The sequence below is a fragment of the Octodon degus genome, unplaced genomic scaffold (genome assembly GCF_000260255.1).
Source record: "Octodon degus isolate 3935 unplaced genomic scaffold, OctDeg1.0 scaffold00072, whole genome shotgun sequence".
NCBI classification, from domain to species: Eukaryota; Metazoa; Chordata; class Mammalia; order Rodentia; family Octodontidae; genus Octodon; species Octodon degus.
The window spans coordinates 5,543,232-5,566,377 of NW_004524648.1; the positions used below are offsets into that span (position 1 = coordinate 5,543,232).

Below are 23,146 nucleotides of genomic sequence, written 5' to 3' on the forward strand. Positions count from 1 at the left end.
AAGAGGCCCACATGGTTAACCCAGGGCCACTGAGAAAATGGTGAGGCTAGGATGCAAACCCAGACCCGTTCTTAGGAGTAGTGGGTCTTGGGAGCTGGGTTTAATCCTGCTTCCCCTTCCTCATCTGTAGCATGAGTGGTTACCTTTGATGATATTGGCACATGTTTCAGCTCTGACTGTCTGACAGTTTAATCTCAATTTCCATTGGGTGGTGCACCTTCTGCGGGGGTGACTAAAAACAGCTCCTCAGAACTCTAGGCCCCTGTACTGCAGTCTGAAACCAGCTCCCCTGGAAGGAGGACCTGACAGTGACAGAGATCCTGGTGCCATGATAGGCCACTGTGGGCTCTGATGTCCCCAGATCCCAAGGGCCTTGATTCATTCTTGCTTCTTTCCTAACATTTTTCTCTGTGTAGAGATGCCAAGAACAACAGGAGAGGAAAAACAGCACTGACTAATGTAGTTACCTCCAGGAGGCCACCCTGTAATGGGTGCTGTAACTGTGGGCCTCAGGCTGGGCAATCCGTGAATTAGCTGTTGGCCTTATTTCACAGCAGGAAGAACAGAACCCAGAAGGATAAACTATCTGCAGGGTGCACACAGCTATAAGTGTTGGAAATGAGAACCAACTCAGCAGTCTCAAACAGTAGATGATTCCAAAGATGTAAAACCCAAAACGGCTTTCATTAGAAAACATCACATAGGCTTATTGTGGATTTAATAGCAGCCATTTATTTAGTAGACCCTCTGTGTCAGGTCCCTTCCATTTAAGACTTTAAGAATCTATCACACAGGCAGGGGAGGTGAGAAGATTTAGGTTAAATGACTTGCCCCAGATCGGTCATACAGTTGAGAGGGAGTGGTGTCAGGAATTGAGCCTGCATCGTTTAAACTCCAGAGTGTGACACTTACTATTTCTTCGCAGGTGCTCTCTTTTCTGCTGTGGCCTGCGTCAATAGCTTGGCCATGCTGACGGCCTCTGGCATCTTCAACTCGCTCTACCCAGCCACTCTGAACTTCATGAAGGGATTCCCCTTCCTCCTGGGAGCTGGCCTCCTCTTTATCCCAGCCATTCTGATTGGGTAATGTGGGACCCTAAACCCATGTTCATAATACAGCCCTTTATCCTAGAGCTTTCCTCTGCCTCCTGGGCAGAAATGACAACATCATTTCTGGGACCTCCCTCTGGGTGTCCCATCCCAGGCTGATTCCCCTCTTACAGCTGCTGACTTTCCAGGAGCTGGTCTGCAAGGGCAGGGAGGGTACTTCAGGGCCATTCCCCCCACTGAATCTCAGCACCTCTCATCTCCTCTGTCCCAATTCACAGATGGAACTATGGTGGAATCTCAGAGAAGGTCCTCAGCTTCCTGTGGCCAGCCCACAGGCCAGCCTGATTGCTTGACTTTTTCCTAATAGTCTGAAGTTATTTTCTAGAGCTATCTCTAGATCTTGGCCTGTACCTCTCAGCTTGGGGAGGAGAGCCCCCTAGTCAATCCTGTGTCACCTCTCCAGACAGCAGTTGAGGGTTCTTCCAGGTCAACTCTATTCCCTTTCTCTGGTCTCTCACAGGATCCTGGAAAGGATTAATCCCCACCCTGAATTCCAGCAGTTTCCCCAGAGCCCCTGATGTGCCTGGATCACAGGACCAGAGTGAGCCCAGCCTGACTGTGAATCCGCCCTCAGGTGCTGGCCCCCCACAGCACCTGCACCTCTCCTTCAAGGACAGCAGCGTGGACCACCTGGGGCAGGGGTCTGTTCACCCTTCTACCCCCCATCACCCTTGGCTGTGTGAGAGAGGAGAGGTCTTGGAGGTGACACATCAGGGCCGAGGTGAAGCATGGGGGCTGGTATCTGTCCAGCCCACATTGCAAAGTCCACAACATTAGGTTTCCCTCTCATGGCTGGTGGATCTGATCAGTGCTGGCCTCAGGGAGTAGTGGGAGAGAACTGGCTCCCCCTGTAGGAAGAATGCTGCTGTCACTATAGTTGGAAATTAAACCTGATTATGGCCTGCCTACACCTGGGTTTAACAGTACCAGTTATCCTAATAAATCAGTTGAGTCAAGCTGAAAAGAATCTCCTGGTCCCCAGGGCATTGTGCTTGGGGTCGTTTCTTTTCTTGCTTCTGGTCTATCTGTCATGGGTCAGATAGCAGCAGTAGCTGGCCTGGGCCAATGCTCCTAAGCTGTCTGTACAAGTGGCACTGGGTGTGTCCTGCCAACCCCATCTGACTTCTCGCAACTCCTGGGTGATGTGGAAAGCTTTCATCAGGCCAGCATAAAAGCATGGGGCAAGCAGCAATGGTGGCACACACCTGTGGTCCCAGCTACAGGAGGTTGCAGAAGAAGACTATTTGAGCCCAGGAGTACAAAGCCAGCCTGGGCAACATAGCAAGACCCTGGGTCCAAACAAAAGCAGAATGAGCTTAGACACAGCCCCAGCTGCCCATTCCTGATGATCAGTCTGACACATTCCTTGGAGGTACCCATACTGGTCTTTCTGGCTGCACCAGCCCAGACAGGTCAGATTTTGTTGCCACTCAACTCTCAGATAACTCCCACTGCTGAGCACTGCAGCAGAGCCACATGCTGTTCCTCTGGAAGTCAGCAGGAACCTAGGAGCCAGTTTTCTATATAATCCAAGGCCCAGATTCCCAAAGAATGAGGAGCCCATTCTTAGGGAGTTGAAAGGCAGGATCTTACTTAACAGTAAGCCACTGGATTTGATGAAGACTGTAATTCCCCCAAGCAGACCCAATTCAGTGGGTAGTCAACTCTGCCAACCGGAAGTGCCCATTACAGCTTGGCCCTGCTGCTGTTTCTCCCCTCTTTCTCTCTCACCTGTCCTGCAAGCCAGTTTCCTGACGAAATCACACAGGTGAAATGGGGTTATCCCAGGGCCTCTGCAGCCTGGATGCATTTCCAGATTCCCCCTGCACTGTCCCCTCTGCGGCTGGAAGATGTAAGCACCGTAAAGCTGTGAGAGGAGAGGAAGACAAAGGCTCCAACCCACCATGATCCTTAGCAAGCCCCCCTAGGAAGGGCAGAGCCCTGAGCTGTCTGATCACGGGCCTCCACCTGGTGGGACATGTTGGGAAGCACACTTGCCTGATGCGCTGAGACCTTCCTACCCAGTACAGTCTAAAATGAGATGCCAGTCCTCTTGGGCCTGGGTAAGGATGAACGAATTGTGCATGGACTTTCTGCCTCTGAATGTCCCTGAGCAGTTCATGGCCCTTGGGAAAGGGAAGGTGAGGTAGGGAAGGGACCTTGCTGCATCAGATGCCCAGCCGAACATAGTTCTGGAGAAGCAGGCTCTGGAGAAGGATCAGTACTGAGGGACCATGTCTGGGAGGGGTGGCATCAGGCTAATGCTACCTGTATTGGCTACAGGTGATCAGTATTTGTAGGGGGGCTGTCACCCTGAACACACTGGTCTGAGTGGGCTTGAGGATGGGCTCTGCTTACTCTGGGAGACAGATAAGAGCAAAAAGGTCAGCCAGAAGCCCAGATAGTGGACGTAGACCTCAGTGGAGAGTGTACTGAACAGAAGAAAACCCAGCAATTCCTCAGCACTACTCTCGGGGCCCTCCTCGGGGAGTGAGCTGATTGAGGACAAAGAGATGGAAAGTGTCCCCTAAGGGTGCTCATAAACTATTCTGTGATGGACTCTATTCTGTGGGGGCAATAGGCAGTCTGCCTCATGCTCACATCCAGGACAGAGTCCGACCTGTACTAGCAAACACGTGTGGAAGAGGGAGGATTCACCTGCTCAGAGCCACAGCCAGGCCAGGATCGGCGGGAGATGGGATGTATTCCAGGGAGGGAAGTGGAAGGAAGACTCCCAGGCCTGGATGAGGCTTGATTTTCTGGTGCTATGGGCCTAAAAGCACAAGCACCCAGGCCTGATCCACATGTGAGGGGTCTGCAAGCAGTGCCAGCCTCAAGGTGCCTTTGGAGGGGAGCAGTGCCGTGGGAACAGCCAGCTCCACTCTCTGGTTGCTGGAGGAAGGGCACTTTTCCCCTTCCTACTCCAGTGGAGGGAAGGGCAAAGGGATACTCTTGTTCTGCTATTTCTGTGTGGCTCCTGGGTTGGGATTTGGGAAACTAGTCCCAGCGCCAAAATCTCTGAGGCAGGGGACCACCATGGCCCTGCCTGGGGCACAACCTCCAGGATGAATCTTGGGACAGCAGGATCACCAGCAATGGCTGGGTGCTGGGAGGCCTGGGGTTGCCTCTAATGGCTTTGGGACCTGGGCTCATGACCATACTGGGTAGGGCTCCTGTAATGTTCAGATCTTGAGTGCAGAGCCTGGGAAGTAGCAAGGATTCGTGGGGGACTTGATGCGCGGTGTCATCTGTTGACCCCCATTGGCATTCTTGGGAATCAGAAATGCAGACCCTCGAACCCCACCTGAGATCTCCTGAGTTGGATTTTAACATGAGTCTGAATGTACTTTATACTTGGCAAAACTGCCCTACGTCATAACCCTGGCCCTTCCAATCCTGCCTCTTCGCACTGAGCTGTAGGCTCTCCCCAGGCTGCCAGGTGGCTGCCTGGTCCCCCTCTTTCCTCAGCAAGTGGGGGTGAAGCCCTGGGTAGGTGAGGAACTAAGGAAGCTAGCAGGCCCATGTCAAGCGGGAGCCTTAGGCACAGCACCAAGCATGTGGTGGGACAGGCTTGAGACATGGCCTCCCCTGACCAGGCCCAAGCAAGAGATTCCTGTGCCACAGATCAGCAAGAAGGGTAGCTCATGCCAGCCTTGAACCAGGATGTGGTAAAGAAGGCTGCCCTGGAGGAAGACTGGGAAGGCCATTGAGTGGTTACAGGGCAAGGCCATAAGGCAGCAGGAAGTGGTGAGCTAGAGCCAGGCACAGTCTGGGTCAACTGTCATCCTTGGCTGCCTCCTGGGCCCAGGCACAAGAGGGCTGGCCATTGCCCACTTCCTTCCTGTCAAAGGCTGCAGGGCTTCCCCCTTCTCAAGCCAGCTACACTCTGGATAGGAGACAGAGAACTTGCAGCAACCCACCCCCACCTCCTGTCTCCACAACCAGCAGGGACACAGTTGTGCGGGTGGAAGATGGAACCTGATGGCAGGACCTGAGGGAGGTGGCAGCCTCCCCACCCCCATGCCACCTCGATCCCATACTGAGGAGGGTGGGGACAGTGAGAGCCACTTCCTGAGAAGAGCCTAGGTTGTCTCAGCCCAGAGGGGCCAGGCGAACCTTTGGGAGGACAGGATTCACAGCAGGGCTTGGGAACTGGGGACTAGTTAAGGTGGGCCCATAGGTGCAGCCCCCTCCAAACTGGTGTCTGAGCCTGCAGATGAATCCCGGGAGGAGCGACCCTGCAGGAAGCGGATGATCTTCTCAATGGTGGCCTCTTGGTACTCGTGGGACCACCTGTGGGCACAGAGGCCAAGTGGGTTTGAGGGCTGGGCAGAGGAAACTGGTGTGACTGTATCCCTGTCCCCTGCCCCAGGGCCTTGGGACTCACTTGATGCCATTGAAGGTAAGCACAGCCTGCATGTCCTCAGGTAGAGTGTGGGGCTCAGGCCACTCGAAGCCATCAATGATAGGCACAATGTTCTTGCCACAGCTTAAAGCAGTAACAATTTCCTGGAGAAAGAGGAGGAAAAGAGACACCTGTCTTATCTCAGGGACCTCGGGAACAGGGAGGGGCTCGGCCACTAGCCAGAGCAAGACACAGGTCCTGAAACCCACTTGACTTTTCTTTCATACCTTCTAGGGTCAGAAATCCTTCGGAGCTGAGTGTGGTGGCACATGCTCATCATTGCAGTTGCTTGAGAGGCCAAGGCAGAAGGACTGAACATTTGTGCTCACCCTGGGCAACTCAGCAATTTAGGGGGGGGGGGCGTCTCAAAGTAAAAAAGGCCAGGGGAGGGAGCTCAGGGTGAAGGATCTGGGTTCAATCCTCAGTACCACAAAACAAAAACAAACTTGTCTTAGCCCTCGGATAGAGCTAGCCCAGGAGCTCCTAAAACCACCAGAGTCTCCTGAGTGATCAGATCTTTGCTAATGATGCGACTCTTTGCCAGGGTGAGAAAGTAGGAGTGGTGGCTTAAAGAGCTCTGGAATGAGGGCTGGTCACCAGAAGACCACGGCAGGATTTGAGGGTTGGGACCTTCTTTTAAAACCACAACATCTAATGGGTTCCCAAAGTCCTGTGTTTTCTAATTTATAAGGTAGAGTTAATGCCAGTTCCCAGCTTGTAGGATTGGTGCATGGAATGACTGCAATAGTCCATGGCAGGTGCTTAGCATGCAGTGGATGCTTAAGAAATAAGATGTGGGGCCAGGCATGTTCCTCAGCAGCATAGCACCTGCCTGGCAAGTGTGACTTCCTGAGTTTGATTCCCAGTACCCCCCAAAAAAACAAAACCAAGAAATAGATGTGTTCTTATTTCCTCTTCTGTGAAGTGGGAATTATAAAACCTCCTGCACAAGGTTGTTCTGAGGATCTTACTATTAATGTGCTGTCTGGTAAGTGCTTACTTACTGAATCGTGTTTTCCCTTCAAGGGCACTGTTGGGGATGGGACTTTCTGAAGCATAGTTCACTTGCGGTTTGCCATATTGATTGCCCACTAAATGTGGCTTCGGGGAAAAGAATATTGAAACCAGAGGCCATTAGGCACTAAAAACAACCAAAGAGGGATGACGCAACCTTTGGGACTGGTCCAAAACGAAGGCAGCCACCACCTGCCTGCCCCCTCCCCACCTCCACCTGCAGAGCACCCTCGTGCAGTGCGGAAAGCCTGCATAACTTCAGCCGAACTGGCTTTCCCTCTCTTTTACAGAAGACAAGAAGGAAGGCCAGACACGGGAAGGGAATTCCCCCCAAGTCACACGCACATCCCCCCAGGACAGGACAGGCTTCTAGCACAAGCCTTAAGAGTCCAAGTCTTGGGCTGCTTCAGGTCTGAGGCTTCTCCTGAGTACCTGGATGAATTCTGACCACACTGCCATTAATTTGGGGACCTTTAGGCATTTGTTTCTTCTGGAAGCCCAAAGAATCAAAGACAGTGCAGATTGCATGGGGCTGGCCAAGAAAGGGCAATGAAGAAACAAAGGCAATGACTTCTGCATCACTCAGCCACTCAGAATGGTGGTGCACACCTGGGATCCCAGCACTCGGGAGGCCGAGGCAGGAGGAATGGTGCAAGTGCAAGGCCAGCCTGAGCTACACAGTGAGTTCAAGGCCAATTTGAACTACATAGTGAGACCCTGTCTCAAACACATGAAAAACAAACAAAAAGATCACTCAGCTGGCTGAGAACAAAAACTCAATTAGGGTTCAGCCTTCAGACTTAGCAGACAGGGATCAGAATCACTCATGTGTTGAAATATCGCTCCACTTGTAGTATAAGCTGAATCCAACCCTAGCCCATCACCTCCCCTCCCAGGACTCCAGATCTGTCATGGAACACAGCCTGGGTTTTGGAAAACAGAATGGGCTTTGGGTCAGAGACAGAGTGGGAAGCCCTGTTTTTTCTGATTTGTACGCTAGCAATGTGGGCATGCAATTTTTGTTTGTTTGTTTGTTATTTTGTGACAGAGTCTCACTGTGCAGTTCAGGTTGGCCTTGAACTCACTTTGTAGCCCAGGCTGGTCTGGAACTTGAAATGATCCTTTTGCCTCAGCCTCCTGAGTGCTGGGATTACAGGCCTGTGCCACCGTGCCTGGCCTTCAAGCAATCCTTCTATCCCAGCCTCCCAAATAGTTGTGACTAGCGCAGGGGAAGTAGTTATTCATCAAGTGCTTCACTAGCAAGTATAAGGCCTAGATTCAACCCCCAGTACCTCAGATAAACAAATGACCATGAACCAAGTAGCTGGGGCCATAGGAATGCACCACCATGCCTGGGTCACTGTGGGCCTATTCTTGTTTCCTTAGCTGCTTGAGGACAAAGCCCTGACCGCAACACCTCAGTGCCAACTCCAGTTCTTAGTGGTTGATTAATTACTAATCACTATCCATCCATCCTAGAAGTATTCTAGGTTCCTACTATGTGTCATGCACTGAAGGTACAATGAAGAGTTAAACAGAAGTAGTGGGCATAATAATTATGTTACAATAATTATTATTACCAAGCAGCTATCATGTGCTAGGCATTCTAAGCACTTCAGAATTTAGCTCTTTTACTCCTTGTAACAATATCCTAGCGAGTTAGGTACTATTATTGGTAATGACCATTAAGTTTGTTGGGGCTGGCCGGGGAGATGGCTCAGTAGAATAAGGGCTTCCCTGGCAAGCGCAAGAGCCTGAGTTCAATCCCTGGTTCTGCCAAAAAAAAACAAAAAACAAAAACAAAAAAAAAAAAAAACCCATAAAGTTTGTTAGGGCTAAGTTGCCCAAGCCTGAGTCAGGATTCAAACTTACAGAGCTTTGCTCATTCTCCCTCCCCCGCCCCATCACTTTTTTGGTTGATCCTTCTCTTGCTCTCTTTCTCCTGGTTCTGGGGATCGAGCCCAGGGGTGCTCTACCACCGAGCTATACCCCTAGACCTTTTTTCTATTTTATTTTGCCTCAGCCTCCTACATATCTGGGATGACAGATATGATTCATTTGCGGTGTGTGTGCGTGTGTGTTCATGTATGTGTATGTGTGTGTTTCTAGAAATTAAACTCAGGGCCTTCGAAGTAAGCTACATTCCCACCCCTTCTTCATTCTGTATTTTGAGATTGAATGTTGCTAAATTCTCAGGCGGGCTCAAATGTGTGATTCTCTTACCTTGGCCTTCCAAAATGCTGGGATGACAGACATGTGCTGCCATGCCTGGATATTTTGTGCTCTTAACAATATTCAGTTTTACCTGTCACTACAATATACAGTCCTATTCCTGATAGAGGTTATTTTTCAGAGCACTTTTATCCCTCTCTGACCCTCACAATAATCATACAAGATGAACAGGATAGGTAGGTTATTCCCATTTCACAGAAGAGAAAACTGAGGCACAGGGTACCTAATGGTTTGCTGAAGTCCTATTTGAGTCAGAGCTGTGGCTTTTAACTTCCACTTGGGTCAAGGATGTTCAGACAAGGGATAGAAGACCCTGTTCCTGGCACTCCAGGCCATTGCTTGAAGTACAGAGGACAGGTCAGCACCTACCTTGTGCACCCAGTCCTTGCAATCGTGGTCCTGCATGCACTTGTCCAGTGCCCCAGCCGAGAGCACCAGCACGAAGTTGCGAGCACCCATGACACTCTGGATCAGCTTGTCTTCGAATTTGCCAGCTTCCAGCTTCTCCACATCAATGAAGACACTGAAGCCGTGCAGCTGCAGGTGCACCTTCAGGAGACTGCAGAGATGTCCTGTGTCACCATGGTGGCCTCATGCTAACGCCCCAGGCTGCCAACTTGCCCCTCCTTACCTGGCTAGCTGAGAGCCTGAGCTCCTTCGGTAGCTGATGAAGACATCTGGGGTGTCCCCGCCAAGCTTGCCGCTGGTACAAGGCAGTGGGGAGTGGAGCATTTCTGAGGCCAATGAGAAACAACATGGTGAGGAGCCCCTCCTCACCACTCCCCAGCCTTCTGAGCCCGGGCAGGGCAAGGCAGCTTACTCTGGAAAGGGTCAGTGAAGTCAAGACCCAGGCCCTATTGGAAGGAAGCTCTAGCCACTGGTGAGTATCTCTCAGAAGGCAGATAACGAGTTTTAGGGGACACTGAGGTGTACCTCCAGCCTCCCCTTTCTCAGCAACTGCAGGCCTGTGCAGCCAGCTACCAATGTCCTGCCACACTCAACACAGCCAAGAGCTTCCCTGGAACCCCTCCTCCTAGTTTCCACCAAAACCTTGGTGTCAGCCTCAACCTAATCTCCCATCTGTTTATTCAATAAATGCAGGTGCTCCTCGACTTACAGCGGTCTGTGTTCCACTATACCCATCATAAATTCAAAATGTCAATTCTTATCCCGGATTGGCCTTGCCTACCTTAAACATGCTTAGAACATTTACATTAGTGCACAGCCAGGCAAAATCATCTACAAAGCTTATTTTGTAATCAAGTGTTAAGTAGCTCACATAATTTATTGAATATAGTACTAAAGTAAAAAAAGAACTTAGGTGGTGCTTTCACATGAACACAAAGCTGAAAATTTGTCTCTGTTTGTCTGCATGTTTCTTTTGTTTGTTTTGGTACGAGAGATTGAACACAGGACCTGTACTCGCCAGGCAGGTGCTTATGCCGTTGAGATACCTCTCTGATCCTGCTTGCATGATTTTTGAGACAGGGTCTCACTCTGTAGTTTAGGTTGGCCTGGAACTCTCTATGTAGCCCAGGCCAGCCTCAAAGTCACAGTGATCCATGTGCCTCAGCCTCCCTAGCACTGGAACTAAAGGCATGTGCTACTACCCCTGGAGAAGCTGGGACGTTGTTAGTCAGGCCATATTAAGTTGGGGACCATCCTTTCTTACTGAGTCCACCCTGTGTGCCAGGTGCTGTCCTCAGTCCTTGGAATACAGTAGTGGATCCCAAACAGTCGGATCTCTGCCCTAGAGGAGCTGACATTAAGTGCTAAGCACCAGGCACCATCTTCTGTGGATTCTACCTAGCAGGCCCCAGCCCCAGGGCCTTCCACGCAGATCTTCATGTCAGTCTCCTCAATGGCTTCCCAAAAGTCAGCTAGGATTGCCCACTGTACTCTACTTGCCACACCACCAGGGGAATCATGCTAAAACCCAAATGTGAGCACGTCATTGCCCCCACTTAAAATTACCTAGAGCCAGGGATAGTGGTACATACCTATAATCCCAGCTACTCAGGAGGCTGAGGCAGGACTGTTGTGAATTCAAGACCAACCTGGACAACAAAGTGAGCTCAAGGCCAGCCTGAACTGCATAGCAAGACCCTGTCTCAAAAATATAAAAACAGGAGCCACCAAGATTGTTCAACAGACTAAACACTTACTTAGGCAAGCTTAGGGACCAGGATTCGATCTTTGGCACCACATGCCATATCAACCCAGTCCCTGGGCACACTAAGCTGGCCATTGAGACTGACTATGGCAGCGCATGTCTGTAATCCCAGTGCTGTGAAGGCTGAAAACAGAAGGATCACTACAAGTCTGAGCTGTGTAGTAAAACTGTGTACCAACTACATTAAAAAAAAAAAAAAAAAAAAAAGGCAAAAACAAAGCTGGGCGATAGCTCAGCGGTCTAAGCGCTTGCCTGGCAAGTGCAAGGACTGGGGTTTGATCCTTTGTACTGAATGCCATGCCAGACCACCTGTAAACCCAGTGCTAAGGAGGCTGAGACAAGAGGATCATTACAAGTCTGAGCTGTGTGGCAAGGCCCTGTACCAGATAACTAAATAAAAGATTATTTTTTTAAAAAAAGAAGACAAGGGCTGGTGAGATGGCTCAGTGGTCTAAAGCACCTACTTAGAACAAACTAAGTTAAGCAAAAGCACAGGGACCTCGGTTCAATCCCCAGCACCACATGCCAGCCAGCCCCACCCCCTGGTGGGCTGAACTGGCCACACACACACAAAATGAATAAATAATAAATAAATAAATAAATAAATAAATTTTTAAAAAAAAAATAAAAAAAGAAGACAAAAAACAAAATGAAAATTTATTTTGAAACAAGGCCTTACTAAATTATGCAGTCTGGCCTTGAACTCACAATCCTGCACCCTCAATCTCCTGAGTAGATGGAATTACAGGCAGGTACCACCATGCCCACCTGAGATAGTATTTGACAAACACTATATAGTAATTAGTAAATAAAAATAAGTTAGTAAAAAAGGAGGCTTGCTAGAGCCCTCGTCTCCATTGTAAAGCAGCTTCAGTATCCATGCTTTGTAAACTGCTGGCTACTCAGATAAATTTGTGCGTGCTGTCCCCCACCCACCCCATGTCTGCAGCCCCATACACAGCGCTGCCTCTACACTCGCACAAGCTGCCCCCCTCTGACTAGGCTGCCCTCCTTACTACCTCCACTCGATGGCATACATCTCTCCAGACCTGGTCAGGCATCCCTTCCTCTCAAAATCTAGACCTGGATGGGCAAGGTAAGCAGTGTTTCCTGCTCCAGCCTGCCGCTAGGGTCCTGGGCACACTTCCTGTGGGTCAACTGCCCACTTGTATACCAGCCTTCCACTTGGTTACCCACTTCAGACTGGGAGATTCTCCAGGGCAAAGTGCAGCATAGTCACCTTTATAAGTTCAGAGCCCTGTGGCATCCAGCAGAGTTCACTCACTCCCCAGGGAGTCCTGGAGCCTCTGACGGTGTCTCCCTTCACTACCTGCAGGGTGGGGCGGGGCTGAGGTCCGGGAGAAGTGGGCTGACCTCGGGCTGCGGAGAGAATGCGCGAGCGGTGCACACCCAGACGGATGCCACAATCCTCCAGCAGCTGCTGCTCGGACACGCGGTGCAGCAGGGAGCGGTCCAGGCCGCAGCTGACCAGGCCGTAGGTATACTGGCGGAAGCGAGGGTCCAGGCTGCCCAGCCAGTCGGCCAGGTTGCTGCGGTCGCACGTAGCATAGCTAGCGAAGGTCTTGAGCTCCGTGAGCTCTCTAAAGAACCTGCACCAACAGAAGAAAATGCTCTGGTCCTAACTAGGGACTCCTGGGGGGTAAGAGGGACAGAGGGTTAGAGACCTGGCGCGCTCGGCTCCTACCTCTTGCGGGTGATGCAGGATTTCATCCCCAGGTCGGTTTGCAGTTCCTCCTCCGTGAGCCGCAGAAGCAGATCTCCATCCACCTGCTGCTCCTGGGGGAGGGGTCAAGACGTGAGGAAGGACTCTCCTTTTCTGCACACGTTGCAAGAGAAGGGAACTAGAGGTGGCAGTGCAGGGGCGGCGCGCCCCAGATGAGAAGTGAGGGATTCCAAGGTTGGCTCAGAACAGGCTTTCCACCCCCAAAAGTCTACCGTGGGGCCATGGGTGCGACGGTGCCCAGGGTGCCCACCGAAGCTCCCGGGCCTTGGGGGTGGGGGATGGGCGTGCCCTCCATCTCCGCGAGGAGGCCCCTAGCAGCTCTACCCGGAAGCTCTCGCAGTACTGGGAGAAGCCGATTTGCTGTAGCCAAGTCTGGACCTCCGCCTCTTTCCAGCTGGCCACGCAGGGCTGGATGCGCCGCGGCACCTCCTCGCCCAGAAGACGCAGTGCGCGCTTGGCCAATGCTGACGTGGTGCCGTTGGTCGAGTAGGACACGAGGCGTTTCAGGCTCTGGATGGCACCGATATCGCTGAACACCTGGGGGCGGGGGGAGAGGGCCAGAGGGCATCTGGGGTCAACCAGCCGCAAACCCAAACCATGCCCAGTCCTCCCCTCACTGGCCTTGCTGTCTACTAATCATCCAGTCCTGTAGATTCTTCCTCCGAAATCAAAAGCCCTTCTGACCAGGCCTCCTGCTCCTGTCCCTTCCTCGCTTCCATCTGCACTGGGATAAAGTCTAAGCTCCGAGTCTGAGGCCAAGCTGCACAACGCAGCCGGGTCCACCCCTCCCTGGTCACCTCACTCACCCACCAAAGCTCTCACGCCGCTGTGTCTCCACCCATAGTGTTCCTGAACTCTTAATTCTTCCAGCCTGATCTTGGGAATCCTCCTTACATCGGAACCTAAATCAACTAGCACTTCGTGCACATAGCTTTGATTGTTCCATGGCTTGCCTCACACCTCCAATTAGGACTTGTGCCCAACTCTAAATGCCCCTGTTACTAGTTGATAAGGCAACTTCCACTAGACTACAAGCTGAGGGCCTTCTTAGTCACCACTGGAGCCCTGTGCGTGGCCCAATGAAGGGCATGGAGCAGGGGTTCATCTTTGTTAAACTGCACTCACTTGGTTTTGGAGAGAACAGGGTGACAGAGTCACTGCCCAGATTCAATCCTTGGGGTCTTCACTCCCTAAAGTCCCTTGTCCCAAAGCAGAATGATGTACAAGAAGATAAGTCTTATCATAGCCAGGTCTGGGGCACAGGGAGGTGAATTAGAAGTGCCTAAAATATTGGATGTTGGAAGAGGCCTCAGAGACTGCTAGTGTGATCTCTTGGGATCTGCAGGGACTTAGGTCATGGGTGACAATCACCCAGGAGATACACTCCTTCAGGTAACTTTAGGTGACAGCTGTAGTGTAAACAGGGTGGGCTGAGAGATGTGCCCCACTCCCGGGCAGCACCTTTCACCAACTTCAAGGGCCCCCTAGAGGAATCCAGAGGAGAGAGGGTGATAATCTTGAATCTTTTAGTAATAAAATAAAAAACTCCACAAACTTTTGATAATGCAACTACCATGAGTCCCACATACAAGATAAAAACTGCTACTATGGTTCAACTGCTTCAGTTTTTCAGAGGATAAACACAAAGCCAGGGCTGGAAAGGTTGCTTAGTGGCAGAGCACTTGCCTAGCTGCACAGGCCCTGGGTCCCATCCCCAGGATTGCAACAAAAATAACAACAAAAGTAAACCACGAATCCAGATGACAATGATCACATAGCAATTTAAAGCCTGCAGGCTAAACTCTGGCCTGGGGGACCCTTTGGGACTCAGGTGAGTGATATTTGGCTGACACACGGAGATCCTAAATCTCTGTCTCTGGCTGACACCTCCTTTCAAGACTCTCTTTCTCAACGGTTAAACTGCTCACTAAAGGTTTCCAACGGGGCAACTCTCAGTTCCTGCAAAGCCACATGTCCCACTGAGCTGAATTCCCTTCTCTCCCTTCCTCCTGCCTGTCTGCCTCTTACCCAGTTTACCTGATCCAGGGACTGTCTAAGTTCATGGCCAGGTGTCAGGCTCATGTCCTTGCTCTCCTTCTCCCAGGTCCTAACTCCACTCCTTAAACCTCTGCCACAGCAAGCACAAGGCTGTTTTCTCTCAACTCCCTGCCCCCGTCATAACTCCTGTTAGGTCTTCCTGCCTCTAGCCTCATTCTTGTCAGCCCCCTTTCTGTACAGCAGCCAGGGTGATCTTTGTAAAACACAAGTGTCCCCTGCTGAAAAGTCTCTCAGTGTCTTCCTCTTGACCCCAGAAATCAAAGCTAAAGTTTGGGTCTTGCCTGCAAAGCTGGAGTGACAGACCTTTTGACCTTCCTCTAGATTCATTAGATCTTTACGTGTACAAGTCCCGCTTGAATGTCGCTTCCTCTGGGAAAGCCTCCCAGAGCCCTTTAAGCTCAGAATGACACTGCCCTGCACCCCACCTTGGTCTTGCCCTGCAGGCTCTTGATGGCAGCCTCCGCACAAAGGTAGAAAGCCCCGATGCACTGAGCCTCCAAGCGTGACGAGTCGAGCAGCGGCACGAGGTGCTGCAGATCGTCAGGCCCGCGGCCTTGGCTTGTGTCGCTGGCATCCACCAGGCAGCGAGCGAAGCGGCCTGGATCCAGCGAGGCCACGAGCGGCTCCACAAGCGCCAGCGTGCCGGAACGCTCCACTTCGCGCTCCACCTCCTTGTTAGTTGCCAACACCGTCACTGCGAGGCAGGCGTGCAGCCTCAGCAGCTCGTCCTCCTTGGAGAAGGCGAGCGGAAAGAGCCACTCGGCGGCGCGCTTCTCCACCATGCGCCGCTGTGCCGCCTGGCCCCCGTGCAGAGCGCAGTTGGCCAGCGCCAGCGCGCAGTGGCGCAGGAGCGCGGTATCTGTGCGGCGGCACCAATACAGGACAGCGTCCAGGCCACCAGCCGCCACCAGCCGCTGGCACGTCTCCTCCGAGTGCTTGAACATATGCTCCAAGATCCCTGCTACGCTCCGTGCCAGCTCCACCGGCTCACGCTCCTTCGCCAGGTTCAGAATCACGCCCAGTCCGATGCGGGCCACGCGGTCCCTGCCAGGAGAAAGTAGAAGGGTACGGTGGAGTTGCTGGCCTGGGGAGCTTAATTTGCTCGTCGGGGGCCTGGTCTTTTAACCTTCTTGGGCCTCCGTAGGGTCATTATTCTCCCTGCCTCACCGCTGGCCATTCTAGGACCAGTCTTTTCTGATTTTAAGTGTACAGAAGTCCTGGCCACAGCTGTCTCCTCCACTACCTTCTCGCCTTGAGAAGCATAACGCCTCCTACTCTGACCCCACCCTGCCCCAGCGTGGTTCCTTCTTTGCTGTTTTCTAACCTTGGGCACCTTCCTTTATCTTTTTTCTTTAGTTTCCACATCTCATAATTAGGAATAGAACAATACCAACCTGGCAGGATTATTATCAGAATTAATAAAATAATTTATATAGAGTACTTGGCACCATGCCTGGAACACAGTAAAGCTCAGCAATATTAATTTATTGTCATTTGAAGTTGCACTTGAAATACACTACTCTCAGCTTAGCCTTCAAACTTTCTCACTCCAAGTTCCATGATTGTAGCTTATTTATTTGTTCAAGAGGTCTTTCTTTGTTTTGTCATTTTGAGGCAGGGTCTCACTATGCAGTTCAGGCTGGCCTTGAGCTTACTTTGTAGCCCAGGCTGGTCTTGAACTCATAATGATCCTCCTTCCTTAGCCTACCAAATGCTGGGATAATAGCATGTGCCCTGCCTTGGCTGGCCAAACAAGTATTTCTTGAGGACCTACTATGTGCCATGCTTTATATTAGAGAGGCTACTGTTATACAGTGACTAAACTTGACTAGAGTTGGTATGATGGCACATCCAGCACTCTGGAGGCTGAGGCAGGAGTTTGAGGCTAGTCTGAGATACATAGTAAGTTCAAGCCCAGCCTGGAATACACAGCAAGACCCTATCTTAAGAAAACAAAAAGGGGCCAGGGAGATGGCTCAGTAGAATAAGCGCTTGCCTAGCAAGGTCAAGGGCCTGAGTTCAATCCCTGATTCCAAAAAAAAAGAAAGAAAGAAAGAAAGAAAGAAAGAAAGAAAGAAAGAAAGAAAGAAAGAAAACAAAAGAATTCAGCAATCTTACTGGAACTTATCCTCAGCTAGTAACTAAGACAGTAACTAAAGAACTAACAAGGTAACAGAGATCTGGCTATGATGTTAGCCAGAGTTGATGATGTAATCCATGCCTGGTGAAGTGATGGCTCTAAGCAGATGACTGCTGACAGTTAAATGTCTGCGAAAAGAGCATAACAGGGAGAGAGAAGAGCCAGGGCCCAGGGCCCTGAGGCTGATGAGGCAGCATGTTTGAGGAGGGAATAAAGGCAGCCAAAGATGATGCAATGTCTAATCTAGCCAGGAAAAATAGAAAATCAACAAGGGATTCACATGGAGATTATGTAAGTAAATATTCACATGAAGAAGAAAAAAGGAGTGAATTCAATATATAATGAACAAAGAACATAAACTGGCAACTTAAAAGAAGTTGTATGTTTTTTAGTTTTGTGCTGAGGACAGAACTTCGGCATAAGCCATACCATTAAGCTATATCTCTGGGCTGCTTAGCTTCTGTCTGTCTGTCTGTCTGTCTGTCTGTCTGTCTGTCTGTCTCTCTCTACTATGTAGCTGAGGCTGGTCTTGAAGTCAATATGTAGTCCATACTGGTCTTGAACTTGCATGAGGCTCTTAAGATCTAGGATAGATATGTGCCACCAAAGTCCTCTTGATTTTTTCCCAGTACTGGTGATTGAACCCTGGTCTTTGATCATACTTTCAGCCCCCCTTCCCATTTTTTTTTAAACAGGGTCTCATTAAGTCATTAAATTGTCCACATGTGGTCTGGACATGGTGCACATCTGTAACCCTGGGGAGGCTGAATGCAGGATAACCATGAGTTCAAGGCCAGCCTCGGCTACAAAGTGAGTTTAAGGCCAGCTTGAATTACAAAGTGAGACCCTGTCTTGAAAAAAAAAAATGCCCACATGGTTCAAAGTTGCATTCCTCCTGCCTCAGTCTCCTGAATAGCTGAGATTATAGATGTGTACCCCTGCACCCAGCTACAAAAGAGGGTATCCAACATGTGAGCAAACAAGAAAATGGATACTTTTTTTTTTTTTTTTGGCAGAACAGAGGATTGAACTCAGGCCTTTGCGCTTGCCAGGGAAGCGCTTATTCCACTGAGCCATCTCCCCTTCCCCAGAAAATAGATACTTTAACCTGTCAGTAATTACAGAAATAAACACTAAAACAACAGCTCCCATTTTACCCCTATTAGATGGGCAAAGTCAAAATGTTGGATAACAGAGGTTTGAGGAGAGATAGGGTTACAAATGCCCTATCTCCACTGTGGGTGGAGGTGCCTGCTGGGCCCATCAATATGGAGACAACAGGGAAGCAATCTCTCCAAAGAGAGTGTCACACAGATTAGCCAGGGAACCTGGGCAGGGAAACTCACCACTGTGCTTTTTTGTGGTATGAAGTGGCTGGAGGTTATCATCATCAAGTCTAGGAGAGCGGAGACAACCTGCATAATAGTCCACTAGAGGACTTTGAAGCAGTAGCAAGAGACTGAGCAGACAATAACACTGCAACACTAATAATGTTAAAAACTTAACAGAGTGGAAAAAAAGCAAGAAACAGAATGTGCTGTGTAACATAGCACTGTTTATGTACATTAAAAATATCTGCACAGAAAACAAGATGAAAGATTTTACAGAATACAGACTAGAAAGATGCACATGAAATATGTTTTATGGTTGCCTGTGGGGCTAGGTCAGAGGATGGTGGGGCACTAGCTGGGTGGAGAAATGGCTATGGCATCCAGATACTGGTGTATGCAAAAGCTTGGAGCTGGTATCTCAGGGCTGGTGCCCTTGGGGAGTTGCCCATGCACCCATGTTGTGGGGGCAAGCGGTTCAAGGGAAGAGTGGGAAAAGAGATCAGTTCTGGGGTTCTTTGCAGTGATCTCAAGACATTTGTAGGTTATCTTTTTTCTTTTTGAGACAAAGTCTCATTATGTAGCCCAGGCTTGCCTCAGGCTTATGGTGATCCTCCTGCCTCAGCCTCCTGAGTGCTGGGATTACAGCAGCTATTCCTCTTACCAATGGGAAAACAAAGTCCAGAGGGGTTACATGATATTCTCAGGGTCACAGAGCTCCTGACAGGTGCAACAAGGGTTTGAACTCAAGGTTGTCTCTAGATTCAAGAGCCTTCATGTGGACCTTGTATTTTCAGATATCTAAATGTGTAGGTTATTGGGATTGGGATGTACTTAAGAAATCATCTAATCCAACACTCTAATCTTCAGAGGACTTAGCTAAACCCAAGTAAAAAGAAGACATTTTCCAGGAACATCAGTTCAGAGTTAGGAATTTATTGTGAGTCTCTAGCTGCACCTTTCTCAAATACTTTAAACTTTTCTGGAGTTAAACTATGTGCTGGTTGTGACAGCTGTTCATTCAGCTCCCAATTCTGTGGTCTGAGAGACTGTGGATCTGATTAAATGGAAAACATAATTTGGAGTCACACAGATCTGGGTTTAAATCTTAGCTCCCGAGGAGATAGATAGATAACACGAAAAATGCATACACACATCACTAGGTCTCCACAGTAATAAATGTCTGGAAGGTAATGGGCACACTTTGAGTAACTCTTGTATTGTTGAGGCCAAGGGAGGGTCAAATAGCTCAGCAGATTAAGGCGCCTCTAAGTAGGTGCAGGGGCCGGGGTTCAATTCCCTGGCCTGCCATACTGGCTGCTCCTGGGGCATGCTGAGACAGCAATTGAGACTGAGTGTGGTGGTGCACACCTGTAATCCCAGCTCTTGGGAGGCTGTAAACAGGAGAATCACTATGAGTCCATTCTAGTCGTGAGACCCTGAACAGCCTGTAGGCCCTTCCCTAAAATACAAATAAATAAATAAATAAATAAAATGTTGAGGCCAAAGGTAGTTTAGATTAATCTCATGATATCCCAATAAACTTTATATGAAAATATTTAAACAAAGTTTTCTTTTCCTGATGTGTATTTTTTTGGTGCTCCTAGCAATCAGGAGGCCGAGGCAGGAGGTGTACCATGAGGTCAGGGCCAGCTTGGGCTACACAGTAGTTCAAGGACAGTCTTGACCACATTGCAAGACCCCATCTAAAAAAAAAAAAAATGTTTGTATGTGCATAGAAGTCTCTGAAAGGGTATACAAGAAACTTGTAAATGGGAAGGAGACCAAGAGATAGGGGAAGGGGAAGTAAAAAGAATTAAGATGTGTTGGGTACATGTTCCAACTCCACATTATGAATATAATCATTGTGGTACTGCAAACATGTATTAATAAAACTAAAAAAGAAATTCACTTCAGTGATTGGCTTCCAAAGAGGTGGTCTAGTTGGAAAGAACTTTTAGCTTTATTCCCTTTTTGTATGCTTTTTCCCCTTTTAAATTTAAATTTATGTGCAATAGTTTTCTGGTTTTGTTTTTTAGAAGCCCTGTCTTTTCCATTTAGTCATTGCATATGATTGAAGAAAGTTTTCGACTCTTTTGAGGATTCTTGCATTATGGTGACCTGATGAGGGTGGGTTGTGAACTTGGCTGGGAGTCAGATGGGGCCCTTACTGGTGTTTTAGAGCCAGGTTTGGAGTCCATACCATGTTGGACTTATCCTGGTAGATGAGGGTGAAGGAAACTGTGATCCAGGCTCCTGGCCAATGGGTTCAGCAGCCCACTGAGAAGAGCTGCAGCCAGGCATGGTAGCGCCCTTCTGTAATCCCAGTACTGAGGCAGGAGGATCGCTGTGAGTTCGAGGCTAGCCTGGGCTATGTAAGCAAGTTCAAGGTACTATATAGTGAAACCTAGTCTGAGAGAGAGAGAGAGAAAAAGAGAGAGAGAGAGAGAGAGAGAGATATGAGGTAGACAGACAAAAGAACCTTCTTCAGGAGGAGGCAATGAGGGCCCTGGTCGCTAGAAGAGGAAAAAGTTTCATAAACACAAAATCTCATTGTGTCACCCTTCTTATTTCCCTTCCAGCCCTGTCCTAGAGCAACCTAGAGGAGGGCAGAGACCTTGAGAATCCTAGGAAGGATTTTGATCTTTGAGGTGCGCTGCGCTCTGTCCTTGGTGCTGAAGTGACACCACAGGCATGTGTGTGTTTCTTGGTTCAGAGACCTTAGCTAGTGGTTCTTCTCTGTGACTCTGAACCAAGGATTGCCACATTCTGCCTTCAGAAATGCTTGAATCTTGAAGACCTCCTCCTTTATGGTGCCCGTTGTGCCCATTCTCCAGGGTTCTAGTTATAGCTGGCCCTTTCTACACTTTAGGATGGGCCCTGCTAGACCTGCTAGACCTGAGACCCACTACATCTAGGCCCCACCATGCCTAGTGAGTGCCCACTCCATTTTCTTGCCCTCCAAATTCATAGAGATCAGGACACCTGATATTGGATGAAGGTCAATGACCTGCTAAACAAGCAGAATCTTATCTTGGTCTCCTAACCTAAATGCTTCATTCATGTATTTTGGGGGAGTTGTATAATTTTTACCAACTGCAAGGAATTCATTCTCTCTCTCTCTCTCTCTCTCTCTCTCTCTCTCTCTCTCTCTCTCTCTCTCTCTCTCTGAAATGGCAAGGAACACCACCCCTAACCCATTCCCATTACTCTCATGAGGGCTGCATGAGCTGTAAATGACTCATCCAAAGCTTTTCCAAGCCTAAGAAGCCTGGGAATTTAGGCAGAGACTGGAGTGTGATGTTCCGGTCTGCCTTGGCACCGGAAGAGAGGGAAAGGAGTCCTCAGGGGTCTTGGTAACTCCAGAGGGCTATCAAGAGGCAGGCAAAGGCTGCTGTTTGGCCTCACTTATTGCATTTGGTACTCTTGGGGCAGGGGGAAGAAGATGCACACTTTGGCCCCTCCTAGCTCTGCTCCCCAGTTTCCCCTGCCCCCATTCATTCTTCCCAGCAATGGGATGCCATCTCCATCCACAGAACCAGGGACAGCTCCTGTGCTAGGACTCCATTCTTTCTCTTCTCTTCCAGTGCCCATTCCTTACCCCACCTGTACTGGGAATGAATCCTCGTTGCACTACTGGTTCTCTTTGTGACACATTTAGCTTTGGGCAAGTCACAAAACTTTCCTCAGTTTCTTCATTTGTAAAATGGACACGCTGACACCTTGTAGAGAGGTAGCGCAATGGGGAATACAATGGAGTTGAGACAGACGACAGTGCCAGACGAGCGGGAGACCCAAGCACTCGACCGCGCTTGCCGCCCCACACCATGCGGCATCTCCCCGTCCCGGTCCGGCGCCCTCACCGGTTCTCTGCTACCAGGATCTGCTCCAGCAGGCGCGCGGCCTGCACACGCGTCTCCAGCTCCGGCGCCTGTAGCAGTCGCAACAGCATGTCGAGGCCGCCATCCAGGCGGATGGCGTCGCACAGACCCTGGGCCACCTCGCGGCCCACGGCCGGAAGCAGCCAGGCTTCCTCCACCAGCTGGAAGACCTCGGCGAGGCCCGCGCCCACGGCCCGAGCGGCGCCCGCCTGCTTCAGCGCCGACAGCGCCTGCTGCAGCTCGGGCAGCGCACGCTCCAGGGCGCCCTGCACCTCGGCCCCCGCCCCGGGCGACACCTCCCGGGGCCCGCGGCCGCCCGTAGCCCACCATGGACCCGCGCCGCCGCCCCCATCCGGCCCGGGCACAGTCAGCCTCTCGGCACCGGCCCGCGGTCCGGACATGGTGAAGAAGCCGCACAGCTTGTGGGCGGAGAGGAGCAGCGTCAGGACCATGGGCGCGGGGCTGCGGGGCACATTCCCCGCCTGCAGGGGCGGGGCCGGCGGAGACCCCGACCCGGGAGAAGCGGAAGCTGAGAGCGGAGCGGCGGGGAAGGAGGCGCTCGGAGCGGGATGCGGAAAAGGCCACCCCGCAAGGGCGCTGGCCTGAAGTTTGGGGGAAGGGGAGCCCAGGCTCGGGCGCAGCGGTCGGGAAGGGCGCAGCGGTTGGGGAAGGGGATGCGAGCCCAGATTCAGGGAGCTGGCAGAAGACGGGAATGGGAAAGCAAAAGACAAATCCAGACGCCGGAGGGGAAGAGAGCGGCGGCCGGAACAAAGCGCGGGATGCTGGGGTTGGGCAGAGCTGAGATGCGGAGCAGTAGCCACGCCCCTGAGCTGCGAGTCCGGCGTGGAGGCCCCACCTCTTGTCTCGAGAGACTCCGCCCCCTCCGAGGGCATAGCCCCACCCCTACTGCCTTCGCGAGCCACGCCCTCACGCTGGCCCTCTAGGGGCCGGTGTTCTGCCGGGTGGTGGAGGAAAAGGGTGGAGAGAGCATCAGTCGCCTCTGAGTGTGCCTTCCCTCCCAGTGGTTAAAGCAACTGTAGTATTTCCATAGGATTAAAATAT

The 23,146-nt window shown here is 50.7% G+C and overlaps 2 protein-coding genes across 3 annotated transcripts in view; one reads left to right on the forward strand and one right to left on the reverse strand.

The window, feature by feature from the left end:
• The window catches only part of Slc46a1 (solute carrier family 46 member 1), a 10,575-nt gene extending 5,662 nt beyond the window's left edge, over positions 1 to 4,913 (forward strand). The window contains exons 4-5 of the mRNA XM_004635419.3: positions 926 to 1,082; positions 1,570 to 4,913. Coding sequence (XP_004635476.1) covers positions 926 to 1,082; positions 1,570 to 1,627 — 215 coding nt within the window. The 3' untranslated portion in view covers positions 1,628 to 4,913. The remainder of the gene's footprint in view (positions 1 to 925; positions 1,083 to 1,569) is intronic.
• A 3-nt stretch (positions 4,914 to 4,916) lies between these two features.
• Sarm1 (sterile alpha and TIR motif containing 1) lies at positions 4,917 to 22,908 on the reverse strand. 2 transcript variants are annotated; one of them, XM_004635421.2, is made up of 9 exons: positions 22,067 to 22,908; positions 15,161 to 15,779; positions 13,002 to 13,214; positions 12,639 to 12,730; positions 12,308 to 12,543; positions 9,392 to 9,494; positions 9,130 to 9,319; positions 5,497 to 5,618; positions 4,917 to 5,402 (listed from the first exon to the last, which is right to left on the reverse strand). In XM_004635421.2, the coding sequence occupies exons 1-9, from the start codon at positions 22,534 to 22,536 to the stop codon at positions 5,273 to 5,275; spliced, it is 2,175 nt and encodes a 724-aa protein (XP_004635478.1). In that variant the 5' UTR covers positions 22,537 to 22,908; the 3' UTR covers positions 4,917 to 5,272. The 2 variants fall into 2 exon arrangements, with proteins under 2 accessions (XP_004635478.1, XP_023575714.1); XM_023719946.1 differs by having other exon boundaries at positions 13,056 to 13,214; positions 22,067 to 22,884.
• Positions 22,909 to 23,146: the final 238 nt, after the last annotated feature.

Bases quoted from the DNA above. Each gene is read 5' to 3' on its own strand.
- Sarm1 (XM_004635421.2), bottom strand. From the start codon at position 22,536: ATGGTCCTGACGCTGCTCCTCTCCGCCCACAAGCTGTGCGGCTTCTTC. The intron at 9,495-12,307 runs GTCAGCCCACTT...CATTGGCCTCAG, and splicing joins CATTCTCTCCGCAGCCCGAG to AAATGCTCCACTCCCCACTG. The intron at 5,619-9,129 runs GTAGGTGCTGAC...CTCTTTCTCCAG, and splicing joins GCAAGGACTGGGTGCACAAG to GAAATTGTTACTGCTTTAAG.